The 21,217-nt window shown below is 47.6% G+C and overlaps 1 protein-coding gene across 1 annotated transcript in view; it reads left to right on the forward strand.

The window, feature by feature from the left end:
- LOC141246090 (multidrug and toxin extrusion protein 2-like) overlaps positions 1 to 21,217 on the forward strand; it is a 354,159-nt gene that overhangs the window by 244,385 nt on the left and 88,557 nt on the right. The window contains exon 6 of the mRNA XM_073669113.1: positions 20,553 to 20,701. Coding sequence (XP_073525214.1) covers positions 20,553 to 20,701 — 149 coding nt within the window. The remainder of the gene's footprint in view (positions 1 to 20,552; positions 20,702 to 21,217) is intronic.

Below are 21,217 nucleotides of genomic sequence, written 5' to 3' on the forward strand. Positions count from 1 at the left end.
GGCTCGAACACCGCCCAAAACAGCTCGAATTTGAGATTGGCGAACAGTTCGAGTAGAACAACGCTCATCTCTACTCCTGTTCTTATTCAGCCCAATCTATAAGAGCCTTTCATTGTGGAGGTGGATGCTTCCGAGGCCGGGGTAGGGCCCATTTTATCGCAAGTGTCCAAAACTCTGACCAACCTGCATTCATGTGCATTTTTTTCTAAAAAAATTCTTGCCCACTGAAAGAAATGATGTTGGGAATTGTAAGTTACTTGCTATTAAATTGGCCTTTGATGAAATTGAGGTATTTTTTGGAGGGTGCTGTTCATCAAGTTACTGTGGTCACTGATCATAATAATCTACCTTACATTGAATTAGCTAAATGATTAACCCCTGACAGGCCAGATTGTCCTTGTTTTTCTTTAAGTTTAATTTTTCTATCACATCCAGGTCTGGTTCTAAGAATGTGAAAGCTGATGCATTATCTCGCAGTCTTGATACAGTTTCTCCTCCAGAACCTCCATCCTCCATTCTTCCCTAGAGCGTAGGGGTTTCCATGGTATCCTCGGAGTTGAAACCGAAGATCTGAAAAATCCAGCCGTTGGCTCCTTCCGCTACCCCAGGGTTCAAATTATTTGTGCCTGTGTATCTAAGATTGCATCTGTTACAGGAGTTTCATGATTCCCTCTTGAGTGGTCATGCTAGGATCACAGTTATGCTGAAAACCATTGCTAGACTTTTTTGGGGGCCGTCTATGAATAATGATATTAAAGATATTGTATCTGCTTGTGAAGTTTGTGCACATGCTAAAGTCAATCATAAATGGCCAGCCGGGAAATTGACTCCATTGCCAATTCCAGAAAGACCATGGACTTATTTGTTCACAGATTTCATCACGGATTTGCCTCTGTCTGATTGGAAAAACGTTATTTGGGTGAGGGTTGATAATTCTGACACACTCTCCAGGTTGTTTATTTCTCATATTGTAAGGTTACATGGGATCCCTCTTAACATTGTGTCTGATAGTGGAGTGCAATTTATCGCTAAATTCTGGAGAGCTTCTTGTAGTAAACTGGGGATTGACTTGTCATTTTCCTCTGCCTACTAGCCTGAAACCGATGGCCAGACTGAGAGGACAAATCAATCTTTGGAATAAATTTTAAGTTGCTTTGTGGCGACTCAGCAGGCGGACTGGTCCTCATTCTTATCTCTCGCTGAGTTCACCTTCAACAGTTTTGTCAATCAACTACTGGAACCTCTCAGTTTTTGTGTCATTTTGGTTTTCATCCCCATTTTGGAGAATTTTCTAGGATTAGTTCTGAATGTCCTGGGGTGGAGGTCACCGTACATAAACTTGGGACTGTCAGGAGGGAGGTTCAAAAGAATATTTGGGCTGCTCAGATTTGCCAAAAATGGAAGGCCTATAGAAAACTTTCTGTGGGTAGAGTCTTTAAGGTAGGTGATAAGATTTTGGTTGTCATCTGAAAATATTAAACTTTAAACTTAATGTACCGTCGGCAAAGTTAGGTCCAAATTTTATTGGTTCATATGAGATATTAGATTGAAGCTTCCTCTCTCTCTTCAGATCCCTAACATTTTCCATAGATCTGTCACGCGCAAGGTGTGGGAAAGACACAGAGGGAAAAGGGAAAGGGAGCCCAGACACTATGCAAAGGGGGAAGTGGAGACCTCCTAGTCTTGTCTAGTGTCACCCTTTCTCAACTACCGTCCCTATATTGGCTCTTCACCAACCGCCGCACGCATGCCTCGCCCTGACTTTCCTTGGCGTATGGCTAAGTCTTGGGAAGGAAGGAGATGAGCACTAGTCGATCTCCACTACACTCTATAGACAACAAGGTTAGACAAACAGGGAGAAATTGCTTAGCTTTAGACGACTCCAAACAAATGTGCACATGGCCTCAAGCTCCAGAGAGGACGAAGAACTGCTCTTAATAAAGCCTCACAAGTAGTAATGAATATCGCCGGCACCTCCCTCTCAGACACACCAGGTATTTATACACCCAGGCCAGGGAGCTAATTAGCCAGAGAGAGGTAGCCGCTGGGTCCTAGAGCCAGCCAGCCTCTAAGAAGAAGTCTGTAATGCCAAATGTAGAGATATCCTGCAACCAACTGCAGGGCGACTATCTGTCACCTCTGACACACCTGTGACAAGATCCCTGTTAAAAGAGTTTTTCCTTTCAGTAGTATCTCCATCATCCCCGTCTCCTCCGGTTTCAATTGGCGTTGTCTTGGAGTATGCGGTTCAGAGGATCATGGATTCTCAAAGGGTCTGAAATTCTCTCCAATACCTCATCGACTGGAGGGGATGCAGACCCGAGGAGAGATCCTGGGTCTCAACTCGAGATATGAAGGCCGATCGATTAGTCATGGCCTTCCATTTAAAATTTCCTGGGAAACCCGGGGCTCTGGTGGCCCCCCTAGAAGAGGGGGTACTGTCACGATCCTGATGCTCACTCTGTCCTAGGATCGCAGTGAGTGACAACTTAGTTCTATGAATTGCAGGGGTGGGTCGGGCTATCAGCATTATAATTGAAAGCTCAGCCATTCTATAGTATGCAGAGTCATGCTGGGCTGTCAGTTTTGTGTATCGGATTTCCTTGCAGCCCAATTAGGCTGGGCCTGCTGGAAATCCTCCAGGTGTCACCTTTTCAAGGTGTTAGCTTGGTCATTTAGCTGGCTGCCTATGCTTTCAGCACAGTGGTGTGTTTGCTCTGTGCTCTGTGTAATGCACACGCCCGGGCTGAGCGGCGTGTGCGTGTGATTCCACTGGACCGTGCCGGAGAGTGAATGCCTGGAGGGGCGTAAGTAGGTATTCACCCGATCTGACCAGGGGCGCACGACGGCATACGACGCCAGTGCACCAAGGAGGAACCGAGCAGAGGGACCAGGTGCTACTCCAGGACAGACCCCGGACACGGCTGTTGACTCACACAGGGGAATACAGGAACAGACTGGTTAGGCTGGCACACAGACTGGTGGGAATAGGCAGGCACAACTGGTATGCAGGCAGGTGGGTATGCAGGCAGGGGGTTACAGGCAAGCACGGCTAGAGTGCAGACAGGAAGGTACTAGCAGGTAGGAACACAGGCGGGATAGGACCCAGTACACACTGGGACTCAGGAACAGAACCACAGATGTGGCGGACAAACAGCAGAGTGAGGCCGCCCAGAGAGGTGAGCGAGAGCAGGGCAGGACGAGACCGCCTGGAGCGGTGAGCAAGAGCAGAGCAGGACGAGGCCGCCTGGAGCGGTGAGCAAGGGCAGAGCAGGGCGAGGCCGCCTGGAGCAGTGAGCAAGAGCAGAGCGGGACGAGACCGCCTGGAGCGGTGAGCAAGAGCAGAGCAGGACGAGACCGCAAGGAGCGGTGAGCAAGAGCAGAGCAGGACGAGACCGCCTGGAGCAGTGAGCAAGAGCAGAGCAGGACGAGACCGCCTGGAGCGGTGAGCAAGAGCAGAGCAGGACGAGACCGCCTGGAGCGGTGAGCAAGAGCAGAGCAGGACGAGACCGCCTGGAGCGGTGAGCAAGAGCAGAGCAGGACGAGACCGCCTGGAGCGGTGAGCAAGAGCAGAGCAGGACGAGACCGCCTGGAGCGGTGAGCAAGAGCAGAGCAGGACGAGACCGCCTGGAGCGGTGAGCAAGAGCAGAGCAGGACGAGACCGCCTGGAGCGGTGAGCAAGAGCAGAGCAGGACGAGACAGGGCTCTGTTCACACGGAACAGACAGGAAGGGAAAGGCAGAGCCAGATACCCACAGGGTACTTGCAGTGAAGTAGCGAGTGGACCACAAACTCACAAACGGGAGTACAGAGACAACAAGCCGGAGTTAGGTACGAGTTCAGACTCTGCAGAAAAAGGAAAGGAACGGACATAGAGGCAAAACAGGTAAAGGATAGGAGAGAGTTCAGACTGGAACTGAGTGTACGGAAGAGACCGACACTGCAGCGGGATACAGAAGCGGGTCTGAGAATACGGCCCCCAGAGAGGCGGGACGAACAGGCAAGGAGCGTGTTCAGACAGGACAGACAAGATACAGGAGCGGGTCTAGGTAATCGGCCCCTAGAAGGCGGGAGGAACAGGCTAGGAGCGTGTTCAGACAGGACAGACAAGATACAGGAGCGGGTCTAGGTAATCGGCCCCTAGAAGGCGGGAGGAACAGGCTAGGAGCGTGTTCAGACAGGACAGACAAGATACAGGAGTGGGTCTAGGTAATCGGCCCCTAGAAGGCGGGAGGAACAGGCTAGGAGCGTGTTCAGACAGGCCTGGAAATACAGCCTCCAGGATAGGCAGACAAGAGAAACACAGAACGGGACCTGGCACCTTCAGAGTGCAAGCACACACTGAATGAAACACAATGCTCAGGCAGGGATTGATTGGAGCAGCTGGGTTATATACCAGGTGACAGACAGCAATAGGCTGAGGACGCACAAGGGGTGTGACCCACAGCAGGTACAAAAAGCAGGAAGTGATCGGGCGCCGCCCTTAAGCAGCAGAAACAGACACAAACAGACAGCATGGAGGGAAGCCAGAGAGCCATTCTGGACTGGAGATCAAGTGCGCGCTCTTGCACAGTGGGAGATGGACCACCATGCAAGGGCGCCGCCAGGTATGTTACAGTACCCCCCGCCCCTTACGCCCCCTCTTCTTCAGGCCTGCCAGAATCTTCCGCAGGGAATTCGAGGGCCAATCCTTCATTTCAAGGAGATCACTCCCACTGTCCACAGGAAAAACTGGTCTCATCTGGTTAGCTAGGATGCTACCTCCTATCCAGCCATCCTCAGCAACAGACGAAACGGGTGGAGTACCAGGAACAGCACACAAGGAAGTCTCTCTCCACATATTTTCAGGTGGCACCCCAGAGGGTACAGGAGACAACTGGAAGTCCTCCACCGGGTTGGAGGGGAGCAGAGACTTGGGGGTAAACTCTGCTTCGAGGTACATCTTGTCAAGCTCACAGGAAGAAATAGACGGGTTATCAGGTACAGGATGAGGAAAAATCACTGTCTCCTTGTTATCTGGTGGTACCCCGGAGGATTCAGGAAACAACTGGAGGTCCTCCGCCGGGTCAGAAGAGTGCAGAGGCTCGGAGAAAACATCTGCTTCAGAGTACACTAGGTCGGACTCACTGGACGAAGCAGGCGAGGTATCGGGTACCGAGTATAGGAAAGTCACTGTCCATTCACCACCAGGTGGCACCCCGGAGGGTTCTGGAGACAACTGGAGGTCCTCCGCCCGGTCGGAGGGGTGTAGAGACTCGGGAGTAACCTCTGCTTCGGAGTACACTAGGTTGGACTTACTGGACGAAGCGAGCGAGGTATCAGGTACAGAGTATAGGAGAGTCTCTGTCCTTTCGCTACCAGGTAGCACCCCGAAGGGTTCTGGAGACAACTGGAGGTCCTCCGCCTGGTCAGAGGGGTGTAGAGACTCATGGGTAACCTCTGCTTCAGAGTACACTAGGTTGGACTCACTGGACGAAGCGAGCGAGGTATCAGGTACAGAGTATAGGAGAGTCTCTGTCCTTTCGCTACCAGGTAGCACCCCGAAGGGTTCCGGAGACAACTGGAGGTACTCCGCCTGGTCGGAGGGGTGTAGAGACTCATGGGTAATCCCTGCTTCAGAGTACACTAGGTTGGACTCACTGGACGAAGCGAGCGAGGTATCAGGTACAGAGTATAGGAGAGTCTCTGTCCTTTCGCTACCAGGTAGCACTCCGAAGGGTTCTGGAGACAACTGGAGGTCCTCCGCCTGGTCGGAGGGGTGTAGAGACTCGGGGGTAACTACCACTTTGGGGTACCCATTGTCAGGCTCACAGGACGGAGCGGACAAAGTATCGAGTACCAGGTGTAGAGAAGTCTCTCTCCATTTGTCATCGAGTGGTATCCCGGAGGATTCAGGAGGCAACTGGGGGTCCTCTGCCAGGTGGTAGAGGTGCACAGACTCTGAGGTAATCACAGCTTCGGAGCATCCTTGGACATGCACACCAGTTAAAGTGGGTGAAGCATCTGATGCCGGGTGCAGGAAGTTCTCCTGTGTGGAGTCTGGATGGGCAGCAGTCTCTTCGGGCAGGAGAACTGGTGCACTACCCACGCACATTACCCGTTGGGGCTTCTCCGGGATACAGGGAGATGAAGCTTCAGTAGGGACATCAAGGTTGGGGTCAGGAGGTCTCAGGGAGGACAGACCCTGGTGTGACGGCTTGCCTCTATGTCTAGCACGTCTGGACTGCCTCTTGAGGTTGGGAGAAGTATTCCGGAGAGCGTAGTCACCCTGTGAGGATTCTGGGTGGGCAGTAGTCTCATTGGGCTGGAGGACTATTGCGCTACCCACACACATTACCCATCGGGGCTGCTCCGGGATATTGGGAAGTGAAGCTTCAGCAGGAGCCTCCGGGTTAGGATCATCGAAGACCATTAGAAAGGCCACCAGGAAGGCCATTATGTCCAGGACGATAGGATCCTGCATTTCCCATAGGGGGTTGATCCATTCCAAGGCATCACCCGCTAGGTTAGACATAATGAATGCCACCTTAACCCGATCGGTGGGAAAACATAGAGGGTAGAACTTGAAGTGTAGCATGCATTGCTCCACAAATGCACGACTTTGTCTTGGATCCCCATAGTAACGTGGCGGATCCGCAGGAACGAGAGCAGATAGATCCATCTGGATGGGTGCGTAATTAGCCAGGAACTCAGCTAGAGAAAAAAAAATTGTATTTATTTATTTTTAATGCATGTATTGGCTGGAAAACGTCTCAGAGAGCGAAGGCCGTGGGGCTCAACGGGAACCATGGCCTGAGCATGCTGTAATGCACACGCCCGGGCTGAGCGGCATGTGCGTGTGATTCCACTGGACCGTGCCGGAGAGTGAATGCCTGGAGGGGCGTAACTAGGTATTCACCCGATCCGACCAGGGGCGCACGACGGCATACGACGCCAGTGCACCAAGGAGGAACCGAGCAGAGGGACCAGGTGCTACTCCAGGACAGACCCCGGACACGGCTGTTGACCCACACAGGGGAATACAGGAACAGACTGGTTAGGCTGGCACACAGACTGGTGGGAATAGGCAGGCACGACTGGTATGCAGGCAGGTGGGTATGCAGGCAGGGGGGTACAGGCAAGCACGGCTAGAGTGCAGACAGGAAGGCACTAGCAGGTAGGAACACAGGCGGGATAGGACCCAGTACACACTGGGACTCAGGAACAGAACCACAGATGTGGCGGACTAACACAGCAGAGTGAGGCCGCCCAGAGAGGTGAGCGAGAGCAGGGCAGGACGAGACCGCCTGGAGCGGTGAGCAAGAGCAGAGCAGGACGAGGCCACCTGGAGCGGTGAGCAAGAGCAGAGCAGGACGAGACCGCCTGGAGCGGTGAGCAAGAGCAGAGCAGGACGAGGCTGCCTGGAGCGGTGAGCAAGAGCAGAGCAGGACGAGACCACCTGGAGCGGTGAGCAAGAGCAGAGCAGGACGAGACCGCCTGGAGCGGTGAGCAAGAGCAGAGCAGGACGAGACCGCCTGGAGCGGTGAGCAAGAGCAGAGCAGGACGAGACCGCCAGGAGCGGTGAGCAAGAGCAGAGCAGGGCTAGACCGCCTGGAGCGGTGAGCAAGAGCAGAGCAGGACGAGACCGCCTGGAGCGGTGAGCAAGAGCAGAGCAGGACGAGGCCGCCTGGAGCGGTGAGCAAGAGCAGAGCAGGACGAGACCTCCTGGAGCGGTGAGCAAGAGCAGAGCAGGACGAGACCGCCTGGAGCGGTGAGCAAGAGCAGAGCAGGACGAGACAGGGCTCTGTTCACACGGAACAGACAGGAAGGGAAAGGCAGAGCCAGATACGCACAGGGTACTTGCAGTGAAGTAGCGAGTGGACCACAAACTCACAAACGGGAGTACAGAGACAACAAGCCGGAGTTAGGTACGAGTTCAGACTCTGCAGAAAAAGGAAAGGAACGGACATAGAGGCAAAACAGGTAAAGGATAGGAGAGAGTTCAGACTGGAACTGAGTGTACGGAAGAGACCGACACTGCAGCGGGATACAGAAGCGGGTCTGGGAATAAGGCCCCCAGAGAGGCGGGACGAACAGGCAAGGAGCGTGTTCAGACAGGACAGACAAGATACAGGAGCGGGTCTAGGTAATCGGCCCCTAGAAGGCGGGAGGAACAGGCTAGGAGCGTGTTCAGACAGGACAGACAAGATACAGAAGCGGGTCTAGGTAATCGGCCCCTAGAAGGCGGGAGGAACAGGCTAGGAGCGTGTTCAGACAGGACAGACAAGATACAGGAGCGAGTCTAGGTAATCGGCCCCTAGAAGGCGGGAGGAACAGGCTAGGAGCGTGTTCAGACAGGACAGACAAGATACAGGAGCGGGTCTAGGTAATCGGCCCCTAGAAGGCGGGAGGAACAGGCTAGGAGCGTGTTCAGACAGGCCTGGAAATACAGCCTCCAGGATAGGCAGACAAGAGAAACACAGAACGGGACATGGCAACTTCAGAGTGCAAGCACACACTGAATGAAACACAATGCTCAGGCAGGGATTGATTGGAGCAGCTGGGTTATATACCAGGTGACAGACAGCAATAGGCTGAGGACGCACAAGGGGTGTGACCCACAGCAGGTACAAAAAGAAGGAAGTGATCGGGCGCCGCCCTTAAGCAGCAGAAACAGACACAAACAGACAGCATGGAGGGAAGCCGGAGAGCCATTCTGGACTGGAGATCAAGTGCGCGCTCTTGCACAGTGGGAGATGGACCACCATGCAAGGGCGCCACCAGGTATGTTACACTCTGATATTCTGATTTTTGCTACCAGACCTTGGATTTGCGTTTTGACTACTCGTTTGTGTCACCCCTTTTGCCTTGACTCTTAGTGTTAGGGAAAGAGATTGTTTTCTGGTAGTTAGTTAGTTAGTTAGTTAGTTGAAGTTGGAGTTTGGAGTAATAAGTGAGATAAGTCAGCAGTGCTGCTCAGGGATAGGCGCGGGATAGCGAGATCCTGAAGTTACTGACAAAACAGAGAGGCCTTCCGGAAAAGGCTCCTTGGATAGGATGATGAGTCACCTTTAGCTTGCAAACGCCGAAGGTAACGGACCTAAACAAGAGTTTGTGGGACTAGTGTGGGTACCGAGCAGTAAGTCCAGGGCACCACTAATGGAAAAAATAGGACACGGAACCGCTGAGAGAGTAGAGACTTGCTAATCAGGTCTGTGGCAGAGAAGCTAAATTGTGACAAAGTAGGGCGAAACAGTGTGCTTCACCGGCCCTACAGAGGAAGGATACTGTGTGAATGAAAATGCTTGTTACTTTAAAAGAAATGTCCATAAGACTTTGTACCTGCTAACTTTTATACATAACCCTTATCAAGTTACCATTCACTAAAGACTTTATTTTAGAACGGGAGTCTCCTTTATTGAACTATGGAACCTATGGTCCTGGCAAACCCACACCACCGGCTACAGGCGGCTTGCATGGGTGTAAGGCTCTCACAGCACGAGTACAAACACCCAGCCAGGATCCACACTTTCACGTAATGCATTAGGGCATAAAAGGAGGAGACAAGTGCCTCACCGTCGACTAGCACCCCGTGCCATGCTACAACCTAACTATGCCTTTGTCTCACCCCTCTGTTTATGATGTACCCTCGGGGCTCTTGACCTCGGACTCTGTGAAGATCTGAGGATGTTGGTTGTAATAATCACCTAGGCAGGTTAACGATGCAACTATTTTTTATTCCATACATCCATGCTTTTACAACAACTCCGGGTAGATGGCCAAAATACATTGCCCCCAGTCCACAAGATCCCCTCCACGCACCCAGTAATCCCACTGCCCTGGTACCAGGCAATACTCACTATCTCCCAACTTTTGGTTGGCCCACAGATTTTGTATCTTCCCCCTGCATAGTCAGTAGTCACAGTCCATGCTCCTCCATATGACAGATAACACAACCAAAACCCGTGTATGAAAGTTCGTCAAATACAGATGACAGATCCCTCTACTGTAGCACGTGTATCCAGCCCAGCCGGCAACAGATCTCCAAACTCCATAGGCCATATATCCATGGGCTCCAGGTGTTATGATCTGCTACAGGGACTAAGGAAAGACAGGAGAACTGTCCCTACAATAGAACTAAACTAGATCCCTACGATGTAACGGGGAACCTGATCCTGCGATCAGACCCGCTAAAGTCCTCGGCTAGTCTGAATGAAGACCTATAGATGTGAGGAAGGGATCCCTACAAGAACTAGGGACTGGGATAAGTTGGACACCTCCTAGCAGAAATAGTAGCAGTCAAAGACAAACACACAACAAAAAGCATAGAGGTCAGAAGACCTAGCAAAACTAACAGAGAACGGCAACAGAGCACCAAGCTAGCTCAAGAGTAGTAAATACAATGAAGTCCAGCAAGACCAGGAGGGCGGAGCCGGATTAAATAGGCAAAAATGGTCATGTGACCAGCAAACTAAAAAAAACCTAACAGGAGAGTTCTAACAGTACCCCCTCTTCTAAGAGGATCCTCTGGATCCCCTAGGCCCGGGCTTACCAGGAAACCTCCTGTGAAACGCTCTGACAAGTCTGGAAGCAGAAACATCATCCGCCCTCACCCAGGAGTTATCCTCAGGTCCGAAACCCTTCCAAGCGACGAGATACTGCAAACTCCCTCTGTACCGTTTAGAATTTAGGATGCGGGAAATTTCATATTCCCCGTCCTCCACCACCGGAGGAACAGTGGCAGAGGCGTCACCATCAGACACATCAGCTTTTTTCAACAGAGAAACATGAAACACCGGGTTAATCTTCCAGGACGTAGGAACCTCCAACCTAACAGCAGATTGGTTAACTATCTGAAGCACCTTAAAGGGCCCTACGAACTTGGGACCCAATTTTTTAGAAGGAATCCTCAATCGCAGATTCTTAGAGGACAACCAAACCATGTCACCAACAGCAAACAAAACCTCTTGCCGTTTCCTATCAAAGTACCTCTTAGATTTTTTGTTAGCCTCCTGAAGATTACCACGCACATCCGTCCAAACTCTCTCCAAATCACCGGAAAAACTGTCCTCCTCAGGCACAGCCGAAACCAATTTGGAGAATGACCCAAAAGACGGATGTCTCCCAGAACAACAAAAAAAAGGCGAACACCCAGCAGAAGAGGATGTATGGTTGTTAAGAGCAAATTCAGCAAGTGGCAGAAACTCAGACCACCCCTCTTGATTGTCTGCCACAAAACAACGCAAGAACTGCTCAACATCCTGGTTCTTCCTTTCTGTCTGGCCATTAGACTCAGGATGATATCCAGATGAAAACGACAAATGAACTCCCAACCTGTCACAAAAGGCACGCCAAAAACGAGCCACAAACTGAGGTCCCCTATCAGAAACAATGTCAGTAGGAACACCATGTAGTCTGACAATTTCCTTGACAAAGGCCTTAGCGAGTGTCTTAGCGCAAGGCAGTTTGATGAAGGGAACCAAGTGACACATCTTGCTAAAACGGTCCACGACCACCCAGATGACCGTGAAACCTTCAGAGGGGGGAAGGTCAGTAATAAAGTCCATAGCCAGATGTGTCCAAGGTGCACTAGGAACCTCCAGAGGGCAAAGCAACCCCGCAGCAGGAGCATGCGAAGACTTGGATCTAGCACACACAGTACATTGGCGCACCCACTTAATGACTTCCTTCTGCCATCCAGGCCACCAAAAACTGCGACCCACAAGTCTCTTGGTCTCAGAAATTCCTGGATGACCTGCCAACCGAGACTCATGACACTCAACAAACAAATCTCTCCTAAAGGTCCTAGGCACAAACAACCTCCCATGGGGAGTGTTAGATGGGGCATTCTCCTGAGCTTTAAGAATCTCATCCTCCAAAATGGAGTCCAAAGCAGCAATCACAACACCTTCTTGTAAAATGCTCTCCTCTTCCTCCTCAACACCGACCATGGGAGAAAAGCTGCGAGACAAAGCATCCGCTTTAACATTCTTGGTACCCGGGATGTAAGTAACGGAAAAATTAAACCGCGAGAAAAAAAGTGCCCACCTAGCCTGACGGGCATTCAAGCGCTTGGCAGCATCAAGATAGATCAGATTTTTATGATCAGTGAAAACCTGAATGGGAAATTCAGCACCTTCCAAGAGGTGACGCCAGTGTTCAAATGCGAGTTTAATCGCCAGCAATTCCCGATTACCATTATCGTAATTAAGTTCAGTCTCAGAAAATTTTTTTTGAAAAAAAGGCACAGGGATGTACTCCATCCTTGTTTTCCTGAGACAACACCGCACCTACCCCCACCGAAGAAGCATCAACCTCAACCAAAAACGGCTTAGTCACATCAGGCTGCATAAGGATGCGAGCAGAGGTGAACCTCTCCTTTAGAAACACAAAAGCTTCAATGGCCTCAGAAGTCCACTGAACCGCATTAGCACCTTTCCTGGTGAGATCGGTCAGCGGTTTGACAATAATAGAAAAAATTTTTATGAATTTTCTGTAATAATTGGCGAAACCCAAAAACCTCTGTATCGATTTCAAACCAATAGGCCTAGGCCATTCCTGCACAGCTTGAACTTTAACCGGGTCCATCTCAAAACCTTCACTGGAGATAATGTAGCCCAAAAAACTAATTCTCTGTACAGCGAACTCACATTTCTCCAGCTTAGCAAAAAGCGAATTGTCCATTAATAACTGTAATACCTCACGTACGCTCCGCCAATGAGACTCCAGATCAGGCGAATAAATCAAAATGTCATCCAAATACACAACCACATTTTTGCCGATTAAAGGTCTAAGGATGTCATTAATAAGATTCTGAAAAAATGCTGGAGCATTGGTGAGACCAAAAGGCATCACCAGATTCTCAAAATGACCCACAGGAGTGTTAAAAGCAGTCTTCCATTCATCACCCTCCTTCATGCGCAACAAATTGTATGCCCCCCGGAGATCAATTTTAGAGAACCACTTGGCCCCCACTAACTGGTTAAATAAATCAGGAATCAATGGCAGTGGGTAAGGATTGCGTACAGTAATTTTATTAATCTCACGAAAGTCCAGACAAGGACGTAAACCGCCATCTTTTTTTTTTACAAAAAAAAATCCAACAGCCACAGGAGACTTGGAAGGCCTACTGTGACCGGCGGCCAAGCTTGTCTGTATGTATTCCTCCAAAGCCTTTCTCTCAGGAATAGTAAGATTAAATAAACGACTTTTAGGAAGAGTCGCTCCAGGGACAAATTCAATGGTACAATCATAGTCTCTATGGGGAGGCAAAATTTGTGACTCCTCCTCAGAAAAAACTCTCCAAAAATCCTGAATAGGTACAGGTAATTCCCCTTTTTCCACCGCAGCAATACGTCCGTTACAACACTTGTCATAACATTTAGGGCTCCAGGACTTAATTTCATTGGTAGACCAATCCAGTACAGGATTGTGCAATTTTAACCAGGGTAACCCCAATATTACTGGAGAAGGCAAATTATCCAATACCACCAAATCCAAATTTTCTTGGTGAATACCATTAATAGTGAGGGGAAATTCACAGACCTTATGAGTAACACTCTTCAAGGGAGAGCCATCAACAGAAACCACAGCAATAGGGGATGACAAAGTTTTAGGTTCTAATCTAAGTTTTTCCAAGAATCCCCCATCAATCACATTCAGAGTAGAACCACAATCCACAAATACCCGAAATTCAATTAATTCATCCTGAGCAGCAGTAGTGGCAGATAGGAATACTCCCTTAGAATTTAAACAGGCAAACGAAGCACACAGTTCTTAATAAAATGACCAGAATTTCCGCAATAGAAGCACAAGCCTTCAGAAAGCCTGCGATCTTTTTCCTGAGAGCGGGGTGTCATCGCTCCAATCTCCATCGGCTCTCCATTGTCAGCACAGACCCTCTCAAGACTCGGAGCTGACATAGCAGAGGATTTGCTCTCATTAACCCTTGCACGCAGTCTCCTGTCCACCCGTATAGCTAATTGCATAGCCTCCTGCAAGTTTCCAGGTGTGGGATAAGCAATCAGTAAATCCTTAACCCTTTCACCTAGCCCTGCAAGAAACAAGCTTTTCAAAGCTGAATCGTTCCACCCCACCTGGGCAGACCACCGACGGAAGTGAGAACAATATTTTTCCACATTACCTGATCCCTGCCTCAAACGTCTCAATTCAGACTCAGCAGATGAGACACGATCAGGATCATCATACAACAAACCCAAAGCAGAAAAAAAAACTATCCACTGATCTAAAGCATGGATCACTAGGTTGGAGAGAGAAGGCCCATCCCTGAGGATCTTTGCGCAAAAGTGACATTATGAACCCTATGCGCTGTGATTCATCACCAGAGGATCCGGGTCTCAAACGAAAATACAATAAACAAGCATTTTTAAAAGAAAAAAAAATCTTGTTGTTCGCCAAAAAATAAATCAGGCAAACGTACCTTTGGTTCCACAAAATGTGCTCCAGAACAGCTACTCACGTGTTGTTGGAGCTTGGCCACCTCCAGAGAGAGTCCCTGCAAGCGTTGAGCCAAATCTTGAACCGAGACCATGATGGAAAACTGGAGGTCTTTCCTTAGAGAAAAATTTTTTTTTTTCTTTTAGGGCTGGACTTACTGTTATGATCTGCTACAGGGACTAAGGAAAGACAGGTGAACTGTCCCTACAATAGAACTAAACTAGATCCCTACGATGTAACGGGGAACCTGATCCTGCGATCAGACCCGCTAAAGTCCTCGGCTAGTCTGAACGAAGACCTATAGATGTGAGGGAGGGATCCCTACAAGAACTAGGGACTGGGATAAGTTGGACACCTCCTAGCAGAAATAGTAGCAGTCAAAGACAAACACACAACAAAAAGCATAGAGGTCAGAAGACCTAGCAAAACTAACAGAGAACGGCAACAGAGCACCAAGCTAGCTCAAGAGTAGTAAATACAATGAAGTCCAGCAAGACCAGGAGGGCGGAGCCGGATTAAATAGGCAAAAATGGTCATGTGACCAGCAAACTAAAAAAAAACTAACAGGAGAGTTCTAACATCAGGATCTCAGCAATCGATCCTAGCCCCTTGATTTCACTTGTCATTCTCACTAAAACACGTGGCTTAATTGTCCTCCCTCCCCTGCTGGGATCAGCCCCCTGGATGGGCAGAAGTGTTCACACCCTCCCCCTTAAACATTTTCTTTTAGCTCAAAGAATGAAGAATATTCAAGAACTCCGTCACCTGGGACTGCATGTGAGACCCCATGTGGTGATGGCTCCCTTGGGTTTACAATCCCCATCCACACAATGGGACTAGTGGCTGGGAGAACAATGGCTTGATTGCTTTCATTGATTACCAATCTTAGGTCTGTCCTTAGTATGCATAACATCCAGCCTGCATGTCTTCCTCTGTTTACTGTCACTGAATGGAAACATTGATTCCTGAGGCTAAACTAACAAGCAAGCAAATCTCTGACAATACACAGAAAGCAAATTTCTAATAGAACACAATGAGATTGACGTAACCGGTGCTCCGTGATGGAAAAAGTCTGCATCCCTTACAGCCAAGGACACCGCTGTACGTGCATTGGTCCACTAGTCTGTAAGGTGGCTAATGGTCGGATAGTTGATGGGAGGTACTGTATGTGTCACAGAGATGGCTGTCCTCTGTGATGTAACTCGGAGTGTTTCTCTAGTGCACGTAAGCTCTAAGAGGTTTGTTTGGTGCGCCTGGGACCGGGTTACGGGTAGTTTAGAGAAATGGGCGGGTCTAGCTACCCACATACCTCACCTCTGTGTGTAGTTAAAAGCCTATAAAATGGAGGCTGTTGTTTGGCACATGGTCTGTCTTTTTCCGGAAAACCTCCGGAATCAGATGGCACTTTTTTATCAGGGCCTGCTTGACTGCCTCATAGTCTCCATCGTGCTCTCGAGGGAGAGAAGAAAACACTTCCAGAGCCCGGGGGTTAAATACCTGACCACTGGGCTTCAGGCTGCTGATACTGCCTGCAGGCTTATTCAAACCCTCGCAGAAATGTGTCCAAGTCTCCATCATTCTCCATTATAGGAAAATGCTCAGAGAGGGGTTTAAAACCGTTAGCACTGTTGGACTCATGGGCCTGTGTAGAGGATGGTTCCTTCTGAATCCGGGCTAGCTCCAGCTGGTACTGTCACTCCCGCTTGGCAGCTTCTTATTGCTCTTCTCACTCTTGGAACTTCAGGATCAGCTGCAGTTGTCCGTCACGATCGTCTGCGGCGAGCAGCTCCAAGGCCATCTGCAGGTGGAGGTCCACACTACCCTGTCTGCGGATCTGGCTGGCAATCACAGGTGGGACCCCTGTGTCAGCGCCATCTGGGTCTTGGCTTGTCGCCCCATCATCAGGGCTCTATCATCGGACTGGCTCTGCGGCACATTGTAACAGTTCAGCAAACATTTGGGCCTTGTTTTTGCAGTCAATCTGTCTCAGCTCACAGAAGGCCGAGAGAGTGACCTCATTGCCAAATAAAAGATAGGACAGAAAAACAAAAGAAGGGAGGGGATGCAACTGCTACATGTACAGTAATGTCCTAGATAAAAAAATCTTAAAACACTGAGTCTGATTTCTTAAAACTCTGCACAGAATTCTCGCAAGAACCGTGCAAGTTTTCAGTGACAGGAATGATTGCTCAATCCAGCCACTGATGTTCTGTAATATCCCACCGCTTGCCACCAATTTGTCAGGGTTCCACAGAGACAACACCGGGGAGATCACACAATATCTCACCATTGCCGTCACTCTGTCAGGATTTCGTCAGGGATTCATGAGCCCACGATCCAGACTACTCACTACGTAGATATCGGCAAGCGACCAGTGAGCGTATGACGTCACACCTCCGGATTCCAACACATGGAATATGTGTACACGCCCCGTATGTCACTGCCGGCTTCACAATAGCCCAATTATTATTATTCACTGCCACCACCGGCCGAGTTTTAAATATAATACAGGCCTGGCTGGATGCCTGCGTTCTGGTAGCATATGGCTTCGGGGGAGGGAACGATTACAGGACAAATGAAGCAGACCTATTATGTTTAATCCAAAAGGGAGGTAGTGTTATGAAAAATATACAAAATGTTACAAAAGTGGACATTACAATACATATTCAGTTACACAAAATAAACAGGATTAAAGAAGAGACTTACTATAAAGATGGCTGCGACGATTCATTGTAGGTGGAGGGAAGCACTCCGAGGCTCGTTCAGCAAACGTGACCCGTGCTACACAAAATATGTAACTTCCAACATGAGTGCTCATCCATCCTCCGTGGATTCTTTGATGCCTAAGGGGAGACCTGACCACACACCCCCTCTGCTGACATCACAGGGCTGGACTCCAGCCTGCACATTTTTATTAAGAGATCTGTTTTTTTGGGATAACTTATCACTGGTTGATCCCAGAAGCCCAAAAGTGATACCATTTTTTCTATTATGATTTTACCTTCATTTAGAGACCACACAATGTGTAGCTGCGATCCGTTATTCTAGTGCTCTTGCGCTACAGCTCCCCGGAAGGGCTTACAGCTACAAAAAAATAAGCATCTTGTTCCTTGGTTGACCCTGCCACTAAAAATATGGGTCCCATTATTATCAAAATTATGGAACTTGAGCTATTCCATATTACGTATCGGTGCTGGTGCCGTAAATTGATCGCAAGCCTATGTCTAATCATCCTCTGCTTCTGCCAGGGAGAAAGACCTTCGCAATTTAATTTGGTTGTAGCACTTCTTGGCTGGCATTTGTTTACAGGGCACTTCCCAGGCGTGTGTTAATTGCATACAGACAGAGCTCTCAGCTCTCCTCTTGTGACAAAAGATGGCTAAGGGAGGGGTGAGAGGGGCTTCAGAGGGAGAAAGTATAGAATATTTTCAATGTTTCTCAATATTTCCCTGACAGTTTGAAAATTTTGCGAAATTTTCAAAATTTTCGCAAAATTTCCGATTTTTTCACAAATAAACGCAAGTCATATCGAAGAAATTTTACCACTATCATGAAGTACAATATGTCCCGAAAAAACACTCTCAGAATCATTGGGATCCATTGAAGCGTTCCAGAGTTATTACCTCATAAAGTGACAGTGGTCAGAATTGCAGAAATTGGCCCGGTCATTAACGTGCAAACCACCTTCGGGGGTAAAGGGATTAATAGATTTACATGGTATATTTGCTCAGGTTTCCTCTTCCCGGCTGATATATCTTGTAATTCACCTCTTCGACTTTTTCCCGGATTTCATATGGCCCTTGCCACTGGGCCATGAACTTACTTTCTGCGGTGGACTCCAAAGGCAATACTCTATCCCCTTTTTTAAAGGACCTGACTGTGGCCTTTCTATTGTACCCTCAGCTCTGAACTAGGTGATGTTCCTTTTTTATAGGCATTACAGCCGGTTCTGCATACTCATAACATGCACTATCACGCTTTTATGGGGAGTAGGCTCCTGTTCCCATGCCTCTTTGGCAATGTACAGTAGGCCGCTGGGATGTCTGCCATATAATAGTTTGAACAGAGAGGATCCTGTTGAGGACTGCAGTACCTCCCAGACGGGAAAGATTAAGTAGGGCAGCAACATATCCCAATTCTTCCTATCTTTGGATACTATTTTTTTAAACATATATTTTAGTGTTTTGCTAAATCTCTCCACTACACACCAATGTGCGCAACTGCTTGATCTGGAGCAGTTTAAACAATTCCTTTGTCACCTTGGACATAAAAGGAGTCCCCTGATCCGTAAGGATCTCCTTAGGTAGCCCAAAGCGGCAAAACATGGAAAACAGCTCCTGGGCAATAAGTTTCGCCAAAGTATGATGAAGATGAATTGCCTCAGGGTAACGAGTAGCATAATGCACTACCACTAATATGTGTTGGTGGCCATGGGCTGACTTTACTATTGGACCTGCCAGGTCCATGACAATCCATGTAAACCGTAGCCATGGGCCACTGGCAAGACCTGGACTGGAGGGAAAGATCCATCACACTACCTTACTAAAGATCTTTTCAAAAATAAAATCCTATATCAAGTGTTTCTAAACCTGACTTGGTCAAATAACTTGACCCAGTTAACACTTACATTTAATTTGTGTTGTAACCACAGCTGTGGCTGTGATTACAACGCTCTCCAGTGGGTTCAGTATGTCTCCAGACACATCTTGGGAGACATGTAACGACCCTCGTATATGACTCCCATCACTGCTTCACAACATGTATACATACAATGGGGAAAATAATAAACTGCCAATTTTGCTAGTTGTCCCACCTACAAAGAATGGAGAGGTATGTAATTTTTATCATAGGTACACTTCAACTATGAGAGACAGAATCTAAAAATAAAAACTAAAACATTACATTGTATGATTTTTAAGTAAATAAATTGCATTTTATTGCATGAAATAAGTGTGATAGCAGAATGTTTACACGTATATTACTGCCACATTTAAGAAAAACAAGGATACTCTAGCCAAGTTTTATACTGTCGATCAGCTTTAATATAAAATAATATGTTGGTTGCTACATATTATACCCTAGTCACTTTAAAGCTGACCAACAGCATAAAATGGGCCCTGACATGTGCTGGCGTGAGCATGGGGTCCTTGCGAGCCATGCAAACTTTCTGCTATCACACAGAAAGAAGACTCATGGCTGTACTAGCTCAAAAGGGTGCTTCTACTCAATACTGAGCAAAGGGTCTGAATACTTATGACTATGTGATATTTCAGTTTTTCTTTTTTAATAAATTTGCAAAAATTCAAGATGGGGTGCAGAGTGTCCTTAAATGAGAAAAATTTACCAAATGGTTGCAAAGAGTGAAAAATTTAAAGGGGTCTGAATACTTTCCGTACCCACTGTATTTTCCCCACTGTATTTTCCCCACTGTATATTTATATGTGTACATGAGAATATATACCCAGCTAGCACTAAATATTTAGGTCAAGAAAAATATATAGTGGATCTAAATAAGTAATGGAAAATATTCCTGTCATCACAATTTTTTTAAGTATTCAATGACTTGTGGTTTTGAGTAAGTCCATATTCACATGATCAGTTTTTGGTCACCATTTGTAAACCAAAACCAGTGGGTGATAAATGCATAAGTGGTGACGTATTTCTATTATACTTTTCCTCTGATTGTTCCTCACCTGGTTTTGGCGTACAAATACTGACGAAAATACTGAACGTGTCAACGTGGCCTAATAGGGATAGTGAATAAGATGTCGACAAGAGTGGAGATTCCACTTTTCAATCTGAAGTAGATCTTAAAGGGATTGTCAATTCTAAGATAACTTTTTTCAAAATGTGACCACTCTAAAGATAGCTTGTTCACCTCACATCATACTTTTGACAAACATGGGAAGCTGATGGTTTTTCAGGTGACAGCCGGAACCAGCCAAGCATTTATAATAAGATACGGCAGACAATAAAATGAATGGCTTTCCATATAATACATCTGTAGTCCGCTAGAATAGGTATATGGCTAATAGGGCAAATATAGTGGAGTTTTCTTCATTAGGCTGCCCCTTTCATGGCAACTAAGACTAAGCCCTATTCTGTTCATTTTCACAGACATTCGGAAGTAAAAACCTAAAACGTGTGGGAACAATACTTCAGAGAGGGATTCTCATTCTGCTTCTCTGCTGTTTCCCTTGCTGGGCTATTTTCATTAACACAGAACACATATTGCTTCTCTGCAAACAGAATCCAGATGTTGCCAGGTAAAAAAAATAATTTCATAATATATATCATTTTCTAAAATATATGAAACATAATCAGTGTATGCTAAAGCAATCTTTTTAGCAGCACGGCCTGCTAATAAGCTGATGACCAACAAGAACAACTTTTTTTTCCGAGAAGGGGTTGTTTCGTTTGAATAGCATTGTTAAAAAGTAACCGTTGATATAATTTTTTTTCATAAATCAATAATACACATTAAAATAAGCAACTTTCTAAAATATCATATTAGAGAAATCTGCTTCTTTCTCTGCCAGAATTGATCAGTCATTATCATATTTCTCAATTCTGAGGTAAAATCTGTAGTCAGTAAAGACAGACTTTCCCATTACTGAGATAGGAGATGGCAGCTGCTATGGATCCAATTCCATGTAGATGGAGGAGCTAGAGCCAGAGCTCCTCTCTCCTCCTCTCCTTTCTATCTAGATAGGAGATGGCAGGTGCTACTGATGAGATTATATCTCAGTAGTGGGAAAGTCTGTCTTCACTGAATACAGATT

Source organism: Phyllobates terribilis, unplaced genomic scaffold (genome assembly GCF_046119375.1).
Source record: "Phyllobates terribilis strain yellow unplaced genomic scaffold, ASM4611937v1 Scaffold_2__4_contigs__length_985480577, whole genome shotgun sequence".
Lineage (NCBI taxonomy): Eukaryota > Metazoa > Chordata > Amphibia > Anura > Dendrobatidae > Phyllobates > Phyllobates terribilis.